Source organism: Uloborus diversus, chromosome 2 (assembly GCF_026930045.1).
Source record: "Uloborus diversus isolate 005 chromosome 2, Udiv.v.3.1, whole genome shotgun sequence".
NCBI classification, from domain to species: domain Eukaryota; kingdom Metazoa; phylum Arthropoda; class Arachnida; order Araneae; family Uloboridae; genus Uloborus; species Uloborus diversus.
In genome coordinates this window covers 149,491,794-149,508,436 of record NC_072732.1, presented here as the reverse complement: position 1 = coordinate 149,508,436, position 16,643 = coordinate 149,491,794, and the positions used below count along the sequence as shown (strand labels likewise).

General features: G+C 36.7%; 1 protein-coding gene across 1 annotated transcript in view; it reads left to right on the top strand.

Annotated features, from left to right (window-relative positions):
• Positions 1-6,888: 6,888 nt before the first annotated feature.
• LOC129217403 (paraplegin-like) overlaps positions 6,889-16,643 on the top strand; it is a 79,277-nt gene continuing 69,522 nt past the window's right edge. Inside the window, exons 1-3 of the mRNA XM_054851700.1 lie at positions 6,889-7,141; positions 7,319-7,429; positions 7,546-7,624. Coding sequence (XP_054707675.1) covers positions 7,067-7,141; positions 7,319-7,429; positions 7,546-7,624 — 265 coding nt within the window. The 5' untranslated portion in view covers positions 6,889-7,066. The remainder of the gene's footprint in view (positions 7,142-7,318; positions 7,430-7,545; positions 7,625-16,643) is intronic.

Below are 16,643 nucleotides of genomic sequence, written 5' to 3'. Positions count from 1 at the left end.
TATCTTGGCTGTTAACAAATAAAACAGTGGGGCAATTGTTACTGCTAACATTTATGCGAAAGCAGATGAAACGAGGCTCTTGGCACATAGACGCGTAGTCCTCAGTGGGTGTCAAAGGGAGTTTCAAAGTTAAGAAACCCTTTTTTCATTGTGAAATAGTAAGCTTTTGGATTTAAGTCGTTACATCCAATAGTTCACTGTTTTGCATTAAAAAAGGGGTTCCTTGAAACGCTGAAACACGTGTCTGCATTGATGGGATTCTGGTTATTTCTATTTGCTTTTCTTCACAAAGCAATATATTTAATTCTCAATGGATTCTCTTGTTCAATAGAATCCATTGAGAATTAAATATAGTTGTAATTCTTTTGTCCAATAGTTGTAATTCTCTTGTCCAAGCAAAGAAACCTGATTTCTTCCAATGCTTTGCTCTAAAATCCGTCACGTGACTATTTGGGGGTCTTGTCTTCACCGAAAGAAAGTCTTCACTCCCTCCATTTTCGAAATGGGAAGATTGGGCGCCGACTATTGAGCGCCGCATATTGGGCGCCGGGAACTTTGGGCACCAAGCATTTTGGGCGCCGGGAACTTTGGGCGCCGAGCACTTTTAGCGCCGGGAACTTTGGGCGCGCCGAGCATATTCCCAGTAAGCAAAATATCTTGCCTCAGTATTGCATAAAGGTTGACATGCAAGAAAAATCATCTTGCATTAATGCTGCCTCAATGTTGTTATGTTACTCCCTTTATGCTGTCAGCAGAGGCTGCCACAATATTGGCTGACAAGGTGTATGCAACATAATATCGGGAAAATATCAAGGTAGGCTGCTTTTGTAATATTGCATACGTATTGATATGACAGGATAATATCAAGATGTTGTCATGACAGCATAAAATCAAGGTCTAGGCAAGATGATCTTGCTTTTGTAATCTTGCATACGTATTGATATGACAGGATAATATCAAGATGTTGTCATGACAGCATGAAATCAAGGTCTAGGCAAGATGATCTTGCTTTTGTAATATTGCATACGTATTGATATGACAGGAAAATGTCAGGATACATTGACATGACAGTATGAAATCAGCACGTTTGCAAGGTGTTTTATCTATTTATTTCTTTGTATTATTTTCACTTGAAACTCGAGAATTAAATTTCATTCTGTAATTATTTCTGTTATTCTTCAAGATAGTTTTCTAGCCTAAGAATATTTCCTTAAAGCTGACATCTGATCGGAAATTCATATAAAGGTATTAATAGTACTCACAATTTAATTTAAAAAATGAAAGTTTCTTCGTTTTGCGTAATACTTGACTTATTTTATAAATTCATGCTTCTAATTGTATTATAAAGACATAAAATGCCTAGTTAGGAATAATTGCGGAAGTTTTATAACACATTTAAGAATAAAGAAAGTAAAATAATAAATAAGTAAATAAATACAATAAAGTACATTTCCAAATGGATGTCAGCATTGAAAATATCCCATGGACAAAACACATGAATTTATCTTAATGAATAACATAAATAACCATTGAATAAAATTAATCTTACTCATGAGTTTGAAGTGATAATACGAAATTCTGGGCTTCATGTCCTTCGTTTCGAAGTCTAGGGACGAAAAAAGTTATTTTCGGCCATTTCTAACATTGATCGCACATCGTCTGCGATATGACTTGTTTAGTACTATATTAATAAACAAATGCAGTTATCAGTCATTCATAAGTTATTCCTAAAACAATACTATTCTACACTAATAACTAAGCAACCAACTTAACGAAGCCTAAAGAACGCAACGATAACGCCACGTGCAGCTCCTCTGAACCGACTGAAATCGTAGGTCGAAGGAGGAAGATGTGCCAGTAATTCGAGGGACGCTGGGTAGAAAGAACTGTGCGCATGCGCAAGTATCAACGAAGGTCCACCTGTTCTATTGTGTACTAATTACCTTGACGGCGACAGCATGAAATCAATACATCTTGACGGCGTCAATATGTATGCAATGTTGTTATTGTAAGGTAATATCAATATTGATATTTTAAGATGAATGCAATGTTGCATACGTGTTGTTATTGTAATATTGCTTTTTAATCTTTATGCAAGCTTTATGCAGTATGAAACACGTCAATATTGACGCCGTCAGTATAATATCAAGATCTGTCAAGATTGATGCAAGAAATTTCGCTATTAGGGATTGTGCCCAGTATTCCTGGGGCCTAAAATGCTCGGCGCCCAATGTTTCCGGCTTCCAAAATGCTCGGCGCACAATGTTCCCGGCGGCGAATTTTGAAACGCTCTCAATGCTTACGTTACGGTAGCTACCGGTTAGTTAACCACGTGACAGCTAATGCTCACGTGCTCCAATCAACTGCTTAGAACGGTGCGGATAGTAACCGGTAGACCGGTGAGGTTCGTCGAACGCAAGGAATGCTTGCGTTCGCCGAGCTCAACTGGTAGCTACCGGTTAATCGATCACGTGACATCTAATGATCACGCAGCAGTTAGCAACCGGTTACTCAGTGGTCGACCGGTTAGGATCGCCGAACAAAACCAATTACAGTACATTGGCCGAATGAGAAATAAAAACGACCGCGTTCTATTAAACAGCATGGTGACCTGGATACATTAAAGCAACCCCGAGTAAAATGTAAACAGAGCCGCCCCTTTAAATTGTGAGGTAGAAATTGCAATGCGAAATATTGCTGTTTAAAGTTTTAGTTCGTTTTAATTTCACGATTTACTGTTTTTTGTGTTGTAAAATATTTCCGGTTTCGTAGGGTTTCTTCTGAATCTTTACGTCTGTATTGTTGTTATGTTTGGAACCCTTCCCCCCAACTACCAATCACTTTCGAAGTGCTCCAAAAATTCAGAGTTAATTACACCACAATATGAACCCCTTCTGCAAGTTTTCCGGATTTTTCGCATGCCATGAATGTAAGGGAAAAAAACGGAAACGAACAAGTTCAAAGGGTGCAAGAATGCATTAGCCAAGTGCACTCACTTTGGCTCTCCTCCCCCCCTAACTTAACTATCACAGGTGCTATGAATTCAAAGTCAAATTATACAATATTTGCTGTAAACTTCTTTGATAGGGAACATTTTAATATAATTAAGATTTTGGTGCAATCTGCAAATTGTTATCAATTATCAGTTCATTCAGGCAAAATTAACAAAAGGCCAAAAAAAAAAAATTTTTTTTAGAGCTCTGAATATATTATTATCATTAGCATACAAATGAACTCACACCTATTAGACTGTTGATTCAGTACAGTTAAGGAGTGACACAAGCTCGGAGCATAAAACAATCGAAATGGAAAAGCTTATACAGTTCCTGGGGCCAATGATTACTGATTGCGAGTACCGTATTTTCGGGATTAAGCGCCGCGGCGCATACAAGAAAAAAAGTTTCAAAAATGTGGATGCGGCGCATATAATGGGAGCGGCGGGTATAGTGTTTTTTTTTTTTTTCCCCGATCAAGTTTTAAAAAAATCCGAGTTTGCAAAAAAGTTGAACATTTTACCAATAGATGGCGCCACACTTTTCCCTTTCGTTTTGCGAAATGAGCGACAAGCAAAGCAAAGAGGGGTAGCCATGAGGGGAGGTGAGTCAGCGATTGCTGGTGTTGCACCATAGAGAGAAACGCTAAACCACGTGAGCGCTGAATGACGTGAGCGGCGAGGAAGCCTCATCGAAGCGAAGGGGGACGGAGGGTCAAGGAAAGGAGCTTGTTAGCAAGACTAGCAGGGGAGGGGGGTGGAACTTCCAGTTTTCTAAAGGGGAATCACCCCTTTCAACAAAGTGGGTTGCTCGGGGTGGTCAAGTGACCTACTAATTGAAAACTTGTTTCTCCGTCTCCCATCCCCAATTTTATTCACTCACATCGTCGCTTTTGCTGTCGTTCGTGCGTTCTTTTCTTTCTTAAAGTTTTTACATCGAGTTTCATCTGAAATGGCTCCTACTAAACGACTTAAGAGTTACACTGCAGCTTTCAAGTTGGAAGTTATCGCTAAGGCTGAAGCGATCGGAAATCGTCCTGCTGCCCGGGAATTCGGAATTGATGAAAGATGTGTTCGGCGTTGGAGGTCCGAAAAATCAACGATCGAAGCGATGCCGAAGACAAAACGTGCCCGACGAGGAAGATCAGCTCACTGGCCGGATTTAGAACGGGACCTGAAGAAGTGGGTAGTGGAGCAGAGAGCTAAAGGAATTTCCGTTTCGACTGTCCGGATTCGAATAGAAGCCAGGTGCATCGCTGCTAATTTGAATATTTCCAACTTCAAAGGCAACGCGAATTGGTGCTTCAGATTCATGAAGCGGAATCATTTGTCCGTCAGGCAGCGAACAACTGTGGGGCAGAGTCTTCCAGCTGATTGGATGGAGCAGAAAAAAAAGTTTTTAGACTACGTCGAGAAGCTGAAGAAAGAAAACAACTTTCAGCCTCATCAGCTTATCAACATGGACGAAGTCCCTTTGACTTTCGACTGCCCTCCCAACAGGACTGTCACATCTACCGGTGAGAAGAGCGTCGCCATTACAACCACGGGGCATGAAAAAACATCATTCACGTGTGTTTTGGCTTGCACGGCTAGCGGAGAGAAGCTGAAGCCTATGCTGATTTTTAAGCGGAAAACGGTCTCGAAGGAGTCTTTCCCGTCCACCGTTGTCATCCGCTGCAACGAGAAGGGGTGGATGAATGAGGCCCTGATGTCAGACTGGTTTAACGAAGTTTGGAGAAAAAGGAAAGGCGCTTTTTTCCAACCAAGTGGAATGTTGATTATGGACTCCATGGCGGCGCACAAGACCGACCCTGTGAAGGAAGCGGCGCGGCAATGTTTGGCGTCCCTGGCCATCATACCAGGTGGGCTTACAAAAAAGTTGCAGCCCTTGGATTTGGCCCCCAATCACAGTTTTAAGAGCCACATGCGTCAACAATGGGAGTCCTGGATGGTGAACGGACTGCACGAATACACGAAAGGCGGCAACCTGAAGAAAGCGTCGTTCGCGGAAGTGGCGAAGTGGGTAGCTGCAGCTTGGAATGCGGTAAAGCCGAGCACCATAATTTCCGGCTTCACCGAGGCGGAGATCATTCCCCGAGTCCCGGATGTTGCTGCGGAGGACGATGGCTCCGATGACGAGGAAAACAGCCCGGAGCTCGATGCAGACTTTCTAGGACTATTTGCGTCCGACAGCGAGGACAGCGATTTCGAAGGATTTTGAATCGCCGATCCATAGTGGATGCGACCCACTGAAAAAAGCGTGCTTATAGTGGCGCCGACCACTTAAAAAAACGTGGAGCGCCATGAGGAGAAGGGTCCGCGTCCCGCGCTCTGGATAACCAACCAATGTCTCCTCCCAAAGTACGAAAATTTTAATTATAGTAATAATAATATAGTTATGTTAATTATATTCTTTTAAATTTTATTTTCATTTTATTGCAAGTTTCTGAACGTCTAAATTGCGCTTTTAAGTTGCGTTAAGTTGGATGCGGCGCTTATAGCGGGCGCGGCGCTTATAATGGGTGCGGCGCGTACATTAATTTTTTTTTTCCGGCGACGATAATTTTCGATGCGGCGCTTATACTGGGTGCGGCGCTTAATCCCGAAAATACGGTAGTTGGTGGTAGCCAAATGTGTCATTTTAATTTTTTCTAGGAAATGGGGGTAGGGGGGGGGGGAGTGTGCAAAGGCTGACACTGTTCGCTCAAATTCTCACGAGCCCCACAGAGCATATAGGAGCAGTGACTCAACATCTTCCCACCCATCCTTTCCCCTTTTTATTTTTTTTTATAAAACTAAAAACTGAGACAGATGAAGGTGAAATTAAATTAAATGAAAAGGATTATATTCTTTCCTGAGATAAAATGTATTTCTTAGATCATTAAATGGTAGTATTTTTTACAGATTTTCTCACGACATTTTTATTGTTAAAAAACTTTATGAAATAACCAAAATCTTCAACATATTGTTCAGAGAAAACCAATAAATTAAAACATCAACAACATAAGAGAAGCACACTCAGATTGTATTTCAGTTACTATTCTCAAGAATATATAAAAAAAAAATCAACAGTCAAAGAAACTCATTTTGAAACAGCATGTATTATTTACCATGTTAAAATCTGTTCTGCGTCTCTTTCAATGTGATTGCGAATGTTTACAGCAAGCAGAATTTTCCAAATATAACAACAGTACAGACGTAAATTAAGATTCAGAAGAAACCCTACGAAAACGGAAATATTTCACAACACAAAAAACAGTAAATCGTGAAATTAAAACGAACTAAAACTTTAAACAGCAATATTTCGCATTGCAATTTCTACCTCAATTTAAAGGGGCGGCTCTGTTTACATTTACTCGGGGTTGCTTTAATGTATCCAGGTTACCATGCTGTTTAATAGAACGAGCTCGTTTTTATTTCTCATTTCGCCAATGTACTGTAATTGGTTTTGTTCGGCGATCCTAACCGGTTACTAACCGCTGCGTGATCATAAGGTGTCACGTGGTTAACTAACCGGTAGCTACCGTAACGTAAGCATTGAGAGCGTTTCAAAATTCGCCGCCGGGAACATTGGGCGCCGAGCATTTTGGACGCCGGAAACATTGGGCGCTGAGCATTTTGGACGCCGGAAACATTGGGGGCCGAGCATTTTAGGCCCCGGGAATACTGGGCACAATATGCTCGGCGCCCAAAGTTCCCGGCGCCCAATCTTCCTAGACCGCTCCATTTTAATTCTTCTCAACGGTTTTGCCGGTAGCCCTATCAGAACACGCCTGATTAGTCCCTGGTTAATCACGGCAGCTCTATTCGAACGTACCCTCTTATATTAACTGTAACTGTAGCTTTGACAAACTTTGTTTACATCCCAGAGAATTTTTTTTTCCCTTGAACTGAAAGTTGTGTTACGCTAATTCGTAAATAAGCAGTTCCATAATTTGAGATATTATCCGAAGTGAGAGAAATTGAAATGTATCGCGCGAAATCTAAATATTTGCTCGTTTTCGCGTAATGCTGTTGGTTTGAAAACCATAAAGGTGACATTTTTTTTCAATTACATAATCTGTATTCTCAAAGATGATTTTTAATCATCTCTTGAAAGGAACACAAAGAACTAACTTATTCTGCTATTTACAAAATAATCAACACCAAGTAAGAGTAGTTTTTGCTACTGATTATGTTTACTATATAAAACAGTATTACTTATTATTGTTGTTATATTAAACCAAGAGTCCTTTGGGATTTTCTGTCTTGCAGTATTAAGTCTCCTATGTAGTTTTCAATATTTTTTGATTTCCATGTAGTGATCCTTCTGGTTTTTTTTTCCAGCTATTTTCATGGCCTGATAATTTTGGAATGCGAAAAATTACGTTTTCGAAAAAATGTGCCAAAACACTTTTTTCTTCAAATAATTCGGCTGCTGACTTTAAAAATGTTTTCGTAAGTATAATATACTTTGCACGAAATAATTACTTCCTTACCACTCCCTCTGCCTTATTTCCTATATTATATGTATTTTCAAATTTTTGTTTAAATATATTCTTTGTCAATACTAGAACATTTTGAAGAGAAATAGATGCACAATTTATTTTTCAAAAACTGGCCTTGTGCTGAGAAGCAATGCATTTTCAAAACGTAAGTCAATTTTACCTTCTACTAGTGTTATAAAATAAATAAATAGTTTTATAATTTTGAGCAACCATGACATTTATACAGTAATAAATAGCTGATGCTACTAAAATATGGGAACCCTGAATACATAAAATACACTCGTCAGCTGAATACGCTTGATTGAATATCATATTCTAGGTTCTTTTTTCTTTTTAGGCATTGATGGTTTGCATTAAACTGATTGATATTTTCTCTTATAGGATGTCACTTGGGGCATTTTTATCTTATTGTTTGTTTTTTATTTTATTCAATGTAGTCTTGTTTGATCAAACGTACACATAGAGACTACCTACTTCTTTGATGGTACTAAGTGTTCTTTTGTATTTTTAATGAATTTTGAAGCAAAATAAGTCTTTAAACAAGATTAAAATTTCCTTGAAAATGTTAAATGTACAAAAGTATGGTAACATGGTTGTGGAAGGTTTCCAAAAATATGTCCAAATAAATAAATGTGCTGAGTCATTTATGTGCATCTAATGCTTTATCGAAATTGGAAAAAGAGGAGCAAATAAAGCCGTGACATAACAATTCCTTTTCGGTTAGTCGGGAAGTATAAACAATGCACTAAACCAAATCGTATATGTAATGCAAAAGTACCAAAACTTGATGCAAAATATTCTTCTTGTGTCTGTCCCAGACTCATTCTATAGCACATTCTGCTGTGAAAAATCAAACATTTGAAGAGTGATTGGAAAATAATTTTCTAGTTTACCATTGACTCTCTAAGAAAGCAGTATCTTAACAGGTACTTTATTCTGGTTCTTCCTAAAAGACGATATAAATTTTAATACCAAATAAAAATTGCAGAACAATCTTTGGAAATTGGTGAGTGTTGGCGAGCAGCAGGAGAAGCCTCCTAATAGCATAAAAAACAACCTTGACAAGTCTTAATATTAGCAGGTGCAGATCTGGCAGGATGATCATAGGGGCTCACATGGGCGCCCATATGCAAAATTGTAAAAGGGGAGGGGGGGGGGGCTCAGATATTTTAACCATGGTTTAGCAGGATATTTTCCCCATGGAAGCAGATTTCAGAACAGATTAGAGTCATTAAAATTTGACATTTTTAATAACTTATTCATTAATGGCGAGAGAAAAAATGTTTTTACATTTTTGCAAAGAAAAAAGTACTAAAAGCAAGAAAGTTCTAATTTCTAAGGGGGGCTCGAGCCCCCCCCCCTGCTACCTTGTATGGGCGCCCTTGTGGGCTCATGTCTCCTTTCAGTAATCAAAGATGGTTCAACTCAGTATTTTGAGGATTTATATTTCGCAAAGTGTACAGCAAGCCCCTATTTGAGTCCAAAAGTGACACTTCCATTAATCCCCCCTTCAAAACCAGAAGCTGGATCTGTCCTTGAATATAAAGTAAGTTTTGAGCAGTACAGCCTGAAAAAGGTTTCTTTTTCATAGAAATTTTGGTTTCATTTGGAACTAACCAAAACTTTTTTAATTCAACAACCAGGGGTCTGTCCAGTATTTTTCACAGGGTCCGTTTTTTTTTGAATAATCAATTATTTTTGTGAAAAATCAAATTTTGCAAAAAAAAATTTTTTTTTTGTAAAAACGAAATTTTTGTATCTTGAGGTGGCGCAAACTGCATCATTGACATTTAATGTTGAGTATTTTCTCTCTTTTCTGTTGAGAATGTTATTCTTGAGTGTGTTTCGAGTATTGGAGTACGGGAGGGCGGCATACACTCTGGGAGATGGGCACCCCTCAAGTATCAATACTTATTTACCATTCTACATTATCTTAAATTATACCAGAAATGTTATATGTATAGTATTTAAAATAATTGTAATAAAGAAATTCGGGCAGGGGTTCAGCATTTAACTTTTTGAACCAAGACATTGTTAAAAAGCATAGAATTTCGTTTAACTTATAAACTTATAAATGATTTTTACAAAAATAAAAAATATTTTAATTGTTTACCTCTTAACAAAGTGTACTAAACATCGAAAATTCGAAAAATCAGATTCCCAAAGCGGATGCAAAGAGATTGCAATCCTCAAAGTGAAAGCATCAAAAGTATAAAAACGGCTTGTAAAATAAGTATTTCTGATAAAATTATTTTAGAATTGCACTTTGGAGTCCTATGATTAACATTTCATTAATGTCTGGACACAGTTGAATCAAAATAAATAAATAAATAAAAAATAAACCATCGATTCAGCATTTAATTTTTTGACTCATAAACAAAAATGGAATTCCTCTTTAAAAACTTAAATAAGCGTTGTTACAAAAATAAAAAGGCTTTTCATTTATTTGCATCCTAATAAAGCAAAGTTAGCTTGAAAAAAGAATAAAGTATGATTCTCATATCGAATGTAAAAAGATTGTGCTTTTCAAAATGTAGGCATTTAAGAAAAAAACAATAAATAAAAGAGCTTATTTAAAATTAATTATCCTTTTTAACATCGAAAAAAAACCCATATTACTTTCTCCCAAAATAACAGTTAAAAATTGCACCCGCCAGATGCTAAGTAGGCGATAAGTTTAAAGTTGGTAACCCTATCTAAAGCGATCACATTCTTCCCCCCCCCATCCGTACTATCCTTTGCAGTCCTAAGTTCATTTCGCTGTATGTTATTGTTTATTAAATCATGAGCAGGGAGAAAAGTGCTTACTACTGACTTTTTCAGAGAAGTTTGCAACAACACCGCTGCATAAAACAAACAAGCAAAATTATAAGCTAAACTGACTTTCAGCTGTTAATTTCTTTTATAGAAACCAACAATAAGCAATTATTAGGCCTTAGTAGTTATTTATCGCTTGCAGGAGCATTACAAGAACGCCTTTTTTTTTCTTTTGCAAAATCAGTAGACTTTGTATAAGTTGACGCCTCTAATATAACTTTAAAAAAGGTTCCAAACATGCTGCGTTATTTTGATTTCAGATTTGCTCTTCCAATAAACAATTTGTGAAAGATCCGTTTTTGTTTATCAGAATTTTGTGAAGGGTTCGTTTTGTTGGTCGGGATTTTGTGAAAGGTCCGTTTTGGTTGATCAAGTTTTTGTGAAGGGTCCATTAACGGACCCATATTTCCTCTGGCCAGACCCCTGACAACATTACTAAAGAAGAATTTAATAAATAATGTACATTAATATTTACCTTGCAGCTTTGGTAACTAATTCTTATGTGTATGTGAGCTAAGAGAGAGAAAAAATATATAGAGTATTATTGTGTAATGCATTTAATCCGCTTTCGAGAAGGGAAGGGGCTGTGTGATCAAATTAAGTAGCAATCATAATGTTATGACTTAATTAATACCTTTTTTACTTCAAGCATTTCTGAGAACTATGCATGAGCATTATAGTCTTGCAAAATCCAGCCTGGTAAGGTGCAGATTTTCAACTGAAATTGTAACCACTTGTTTGAAAACTGCTACAACCTACTTCAGTATATATATATATTAGCTGAAAAGAGAGCTAAATTATAACACATTTTTTCTTGAAAGAAATTTTTTTTCGGAACTAATGTCATATACCCCACCCTTGGTGACTTTTTCCTGTTGGCACCAAGAAAGCGTCGCCAAGAAAACAATATATGAAGACATATGATGTCATACATCGTTCTTAGCAATGCTTTTTTAGAGCTAACAGGAAAAATTCAGATAAAAAAAAACATGATTAAAGCACTTCAGAAGACAATATATATAAAAACAACATAAAACCACAGCAAAAAACATCGTGAATATTTGATTCAAAAATACCAGAAACTAGAATGTTTTTGTACACAAAGAAAAATTACTAGTAGGTATTTAAAATGCTTAAATTAACAAATTATTATCACAGCTCACCAAAGAAATATGTAGCAATAGAAATAAAAGCTATTTTCCAACATGCATTTCCTCGAACAAAACAAATTCTCATACTCTACTAAAAAAAAACAAAGCGATTCAATATGCGATGTTTAAATCAGAAAACATCCCCAAAATATTCCTATTTCAGCAAAAAAAACAAAAAAAAAAAAAAAAAACGCTTAGTTATTCAAATTTTGATGTATGAAAAGTAAAAATGTCTCGACAGAACATCCCAAACATTAACAATACAAAAATACCATACATTTATTTGCTATCCAAAAACGCTTTGAAAATACCTCCTAAAAATATCTACTATATTTTATGTAAAATAACACCTTCATAATTTCATGAAATTGTAGAGTCAACTTATTTTCAGTAATTCGGTACCTAAAGGAGGCATGTTTAAAGAATATACTTGAATAGTTCTTAGCATCGATAAAAATCAACTTTTAGAATAAAATAACTACTTTTTTTGTAAAATACATTTATATGCAGTAAATATAAAGTTAAAAACTACAAGAAAACCCTCAAGATTTTGTAAAAACAAAGAATTTCGGAAGTGAGAGGTTTTCTTTTTTTTTTAAATTCTAAAATACAAACTTACGTTTTTGTTGTATAAATTCTCACACTCAGTCTGAAACACAACATATGAAATGCGCCTTACCCAGACACACCCAAAGTTGGGTTTTACTCTTAATTAACGGTCAATTTCAAAGAAACTGGCATTTTCTAATATTTATTCATCAAAACACAACTACTGAATCTAAACCACCACAAAAAAAAGCTTTCCTATAATTTAATAATGAAAGGTTTCATGTCGCAACTAATTTAGAGAAATCTGAATTTTTGCAGGATGTTAGCACATAAAGTAAACACTAAAAAAAACACAAAGTCCCGACCCCCACCCCTCTTGCTTTTCTCCCCACCCCCTCCGAAACATTGCAAAAGCAGTATTATGATTATACGCTTTTTGTGTCACAAATAATAAGAGGAAAGCTGTTTTTTTGCAGGATGTTAGCACATAAAGTATACACTAAAAACACACAAAGTCCTGACCCCCATCCTTCATGCCTTTCTCCCCCCCCCCCCCCGAAACTTTGCAAGCCCAGTACTATGATTATACGCTTTTTGTGTAGTAACTAATTAAGAGAAAGCTGATTTGTCGCAGGATGTTAGTACTTAAATTATACACTAAGAAACACAAAGTCCTGATAAACCCCCCTCTTGCTCCCCCTCCCAACCTTTCCGTAACATTGCAAAAGCAGTACTACGATGATACGCTTACATCTCAAAAATTAATGATGTTACCGAGGAGTTCCTTTTTTTATTTCACTCCTAACAATGAGACATCAGTGGTGCTCAACCTACGGCTCGCGAAGCTAATCCACGTGGCCCGTTGTTTTGTGAAATGTTACAATTCGAAGAGTACGATTAATGACAATGTTCCAAATTTGGAGCCAAATATTTAGAAACTAGTTCATGAAAAACAGGTTGCATTTAGCAAATGAAGCATCAAGTAATGATAAGAAAAATTTGTTTGCAATTTTCCTTCCTTTTTCGTATTTCCCCTTGTCTTTTAGGAAAGAGTAAAACATTTTGAAATTTTATACGTGCTCCAGCCCGCGAGAACAATTTTAGTATGATCTGCGGCCTTTATGGGAAGAAAAAGATTGGGGACCACTGTTATAAACAAATTATGTTACATATACTTTTTATGTAGATAACTCAGTTTCACCGTTTTACTAACTTACAGAAAACTCACTACAAAAAACAAAAAATAAATTCAGGGGCATTTCAAGTTATTTTTAAAATTATGTAGAGTCCGTAACGTGACCTTTTTTTGCCATAACTTTTTAATTTACCGTTTGATTTGCAAATTATTTTAATTTGAGCTGGTGTGTTGGTAGGAAAAGATCAAAATAAAATAATATGCTAATCAAAACAGTAAACTAAAAAGTTATGGCAAAAAAGGTCACGTTACGGCAGTGGCGGATCCACAGGGGGGGGCGGGCGATTGGGGCGATCGCCCCCCCCCCCAACAGACTTCGTGTTTTTTTTTTTTTTTTTTTTACTATTAGGTTGCATACCAAAATAAATAGTTTTTGTTTGAACACTTTCTGAAAAATAATCTAATTTTTTTCAAATTCAAAATTTATACATTAAATTTTTTTCATTTATGCTCAAAATTTAAATGATAAATGTTAAAAATTGAAAGCGTATTTCCTTCTCAGCGTTTGTTTTATATCGTTTGAAGGTGTAATCATTCCTGCATATTTATAACTGGTGCCATACATACGTTTTATTTTTGCTCCAGGGGGGGGGGGGTATTACATATTCCCTTAATTTGCGGTTTTTTAGTTGATTGATATGAAAATACGGGTTTTTTTTCTCCTTTATCTATTTGATAAATTTAATTATTTTATATATAAATGTGAGTTGATGAAGTCAGTAGCATTGCTACGGTGGCGCGGATGGGTTTGCCCCAGGTGGCACCTGAAATTGATCTTCAACTTTTTTTGAAAAATTTAAATGCTTCAATTCTAAAAAAAATTCCCCAACATTTCAATTTATATTAAAAATTATTTTGCAGGGCGGGGCTAAGCCGGGTGACACCCCCTAGAGTGTGACACTAAAATGAATATGAGAAATTTCGATGTTTCAATTCTGAATTTTATTTCCAACATGAAAAAAAAATATTTTTTTTCTATCAAACATATTGGTCTCACTAGAAGGGCATTTGAGGCGGCTGGTACTCATATGGAGTGGGGCGGGGGGGGGGGGGGGGGCGGAGACACCCAAAACGCATGTAAGAGTTCCGGAAAAATGTAAATACCAACAGAAATTCGCATATGTTTTATAATCTCTCAAATGCATTGGTATCAATACGAGGGAAACGTTTATTTCGGATGATATCCCTCTCGGGGAGGGGGGGACACAATTTCGTTTTGTTTATGAATATTGTATGAACTTCGTTTCTTTCATCGAACATTGAATGAGGTTTTTTTTCGCCTTCGGTTGATGGGGAGGGGTGAGGGGTGATAGCCCAGATTACCACCCCGGTTGACATCCAAGTTTGCCACGCCACTGATTAAGTGTAATTTAACAATGCTGTAACAGAATATGGTTTTTTAACAGATCAATTTTTTTTAATTGTTAAAAGATCTTTTCTGTCTCTTGTATTTCGCATTTCCTAGTAAAATCTTATTCAAACAAAAGTAAACTACACTTAAAACGTTTTACTTTGATCCTAAATTTATTTTAATACTGGTTAAATAGTGGAAAATTATGCTTTGTATAACGAAAATTAGCCGCTTTATTTGCTTCTGGTCCTATCATAAAAGCAATTTTTGTTACAAGAGTTATTTCGATATATCTTTATTTAAACTTTTGTTTCGCGTTTTTTACTGCCGCTATTTGTAGTTATAGTGAACTTTGGTAGTTGCTTGTTTTCATTTTTTCTGCAATCATTAGACATTATTTTTATTCAAAAATGTATTACCGAGGAGATTCATAGAAATGCCTCATAAATCCATGTCATATCGATCTCTGAAAATCCCACGTTACATTAGAATGGTATTTTTTTTCATTCCATAATAGGATGAGAGATAATATATAAAAAATGGCGATATAAGGGAATGTATTTCCTTTATTTGTAAGACTCAATTTAAAAGCTCATGAATGATCTTCGCAACGAAATAGCTTTTGTGCGTCCGATACTTTTGAGCGCATGTGAGAACGGATGGGATGGAATCATAGGCGGCTCTTGGGGGCAACTGCCCCTCCTTTTCAAAAACAAAGGGGCACTGCCCCTCCGTTTTTCTAACTTCAAAGTTATAGATCGACTGGAAAATCCTGCCCAGGTAGCATCAACTCATCGGATTTTGCTCGGTCGATCATCGACTCCTCCTAAACTCATCGCGTAATGCACGCTGATATCGTTGCGATCAGAATCCGAGAACGGTTTTCGATAAGCTGTTTTTTATCGGAAAACTATATCCTTACGATCAAATTTTCCGATGAAAATTTGCCGAGCTACATTTCATCGGGAAATGATATCGTAACGATCAAAATTTCCGATGAAAATTTGCCGAGCTGCATTTCATCGGAAAAAGAGATCGTAACAATCAAATTTTCCGATGAAAATTTGCCGAGCTGCATTTCATCGGAAAAAGAGATCGTAACGATCAAATTTTCCGATGAAAATTTGCCGAGCTGCATTTCATCGGAAAAAGAGATCGTAACGATCAAATTTTCCGATGAAAATTTTCCAAGCGAAATTTCATCGAAAAACGAAATCGTAACGATCAAATTTTCCGATGAAAATTTGCCGAGATGCATTTCATCGGAAAAAGAATCGTAACGATCAAATTTTCCGATGAAAATTTGCTGAGCTACATTTCATCGGAAAAAGAGATCTTAACGATCAAATTTTCCGATGAAAATTTGCCGAGCTACATTTCATCGGAAAGAGAGATCGTAACGATCAAATTTCCCGATGAAAATTTGCCGAGTTACATTTCATCTTAAAAAAGTAGGTTGTTTAAATTTTCCATAAAAATTTTCCCAATCTAAAATTTTTGGAAATCTCCCAACTGTTAAAATAGGATAAATTTTATTATTCGAATATCCGACAATTGATAGTGTCATTGATCAAACGTAAGGCTATACGGATCAACATTCAGGGTTGAAAATAGGAGGAAAAATGACTGAGACTTTGACTCCGAATCCGACTCCTGGATTTTGAAAGGGTTTACTCCGATTTGCTGCATAATCAATTCAACTTTAACTCCACGATTCCAACCCCGATTACCTCACTGGAATTGCGAACAAAATGAGACTCCGACTCTTGAATGATTTTTCTCTATCTCCAAAACAATTCCACTCCGTTCAATTTGACTCCCAAAATTACCGATTCCGACTCTTCACTAGCTGGCACCACAAGTATATTCACTGAATCAAGTTCTCACTTATTCGTTCAGAAATCTGTCACGGCCTTGCCACCCGATAGATGGCGCCACAAATGATTTTCCATTTAATACATTATTTTCCTCCTAGGATACAGCATTACTTGTCCAGTGGTTAGCATATGAATCTCGTATTCCAGAGGTCTAGGGTTCGAATCCCGGCTAAAGCAACTGCGTTTGAGCTCATGAATCACGTTCGTCAAAAGTTGTTAATTTA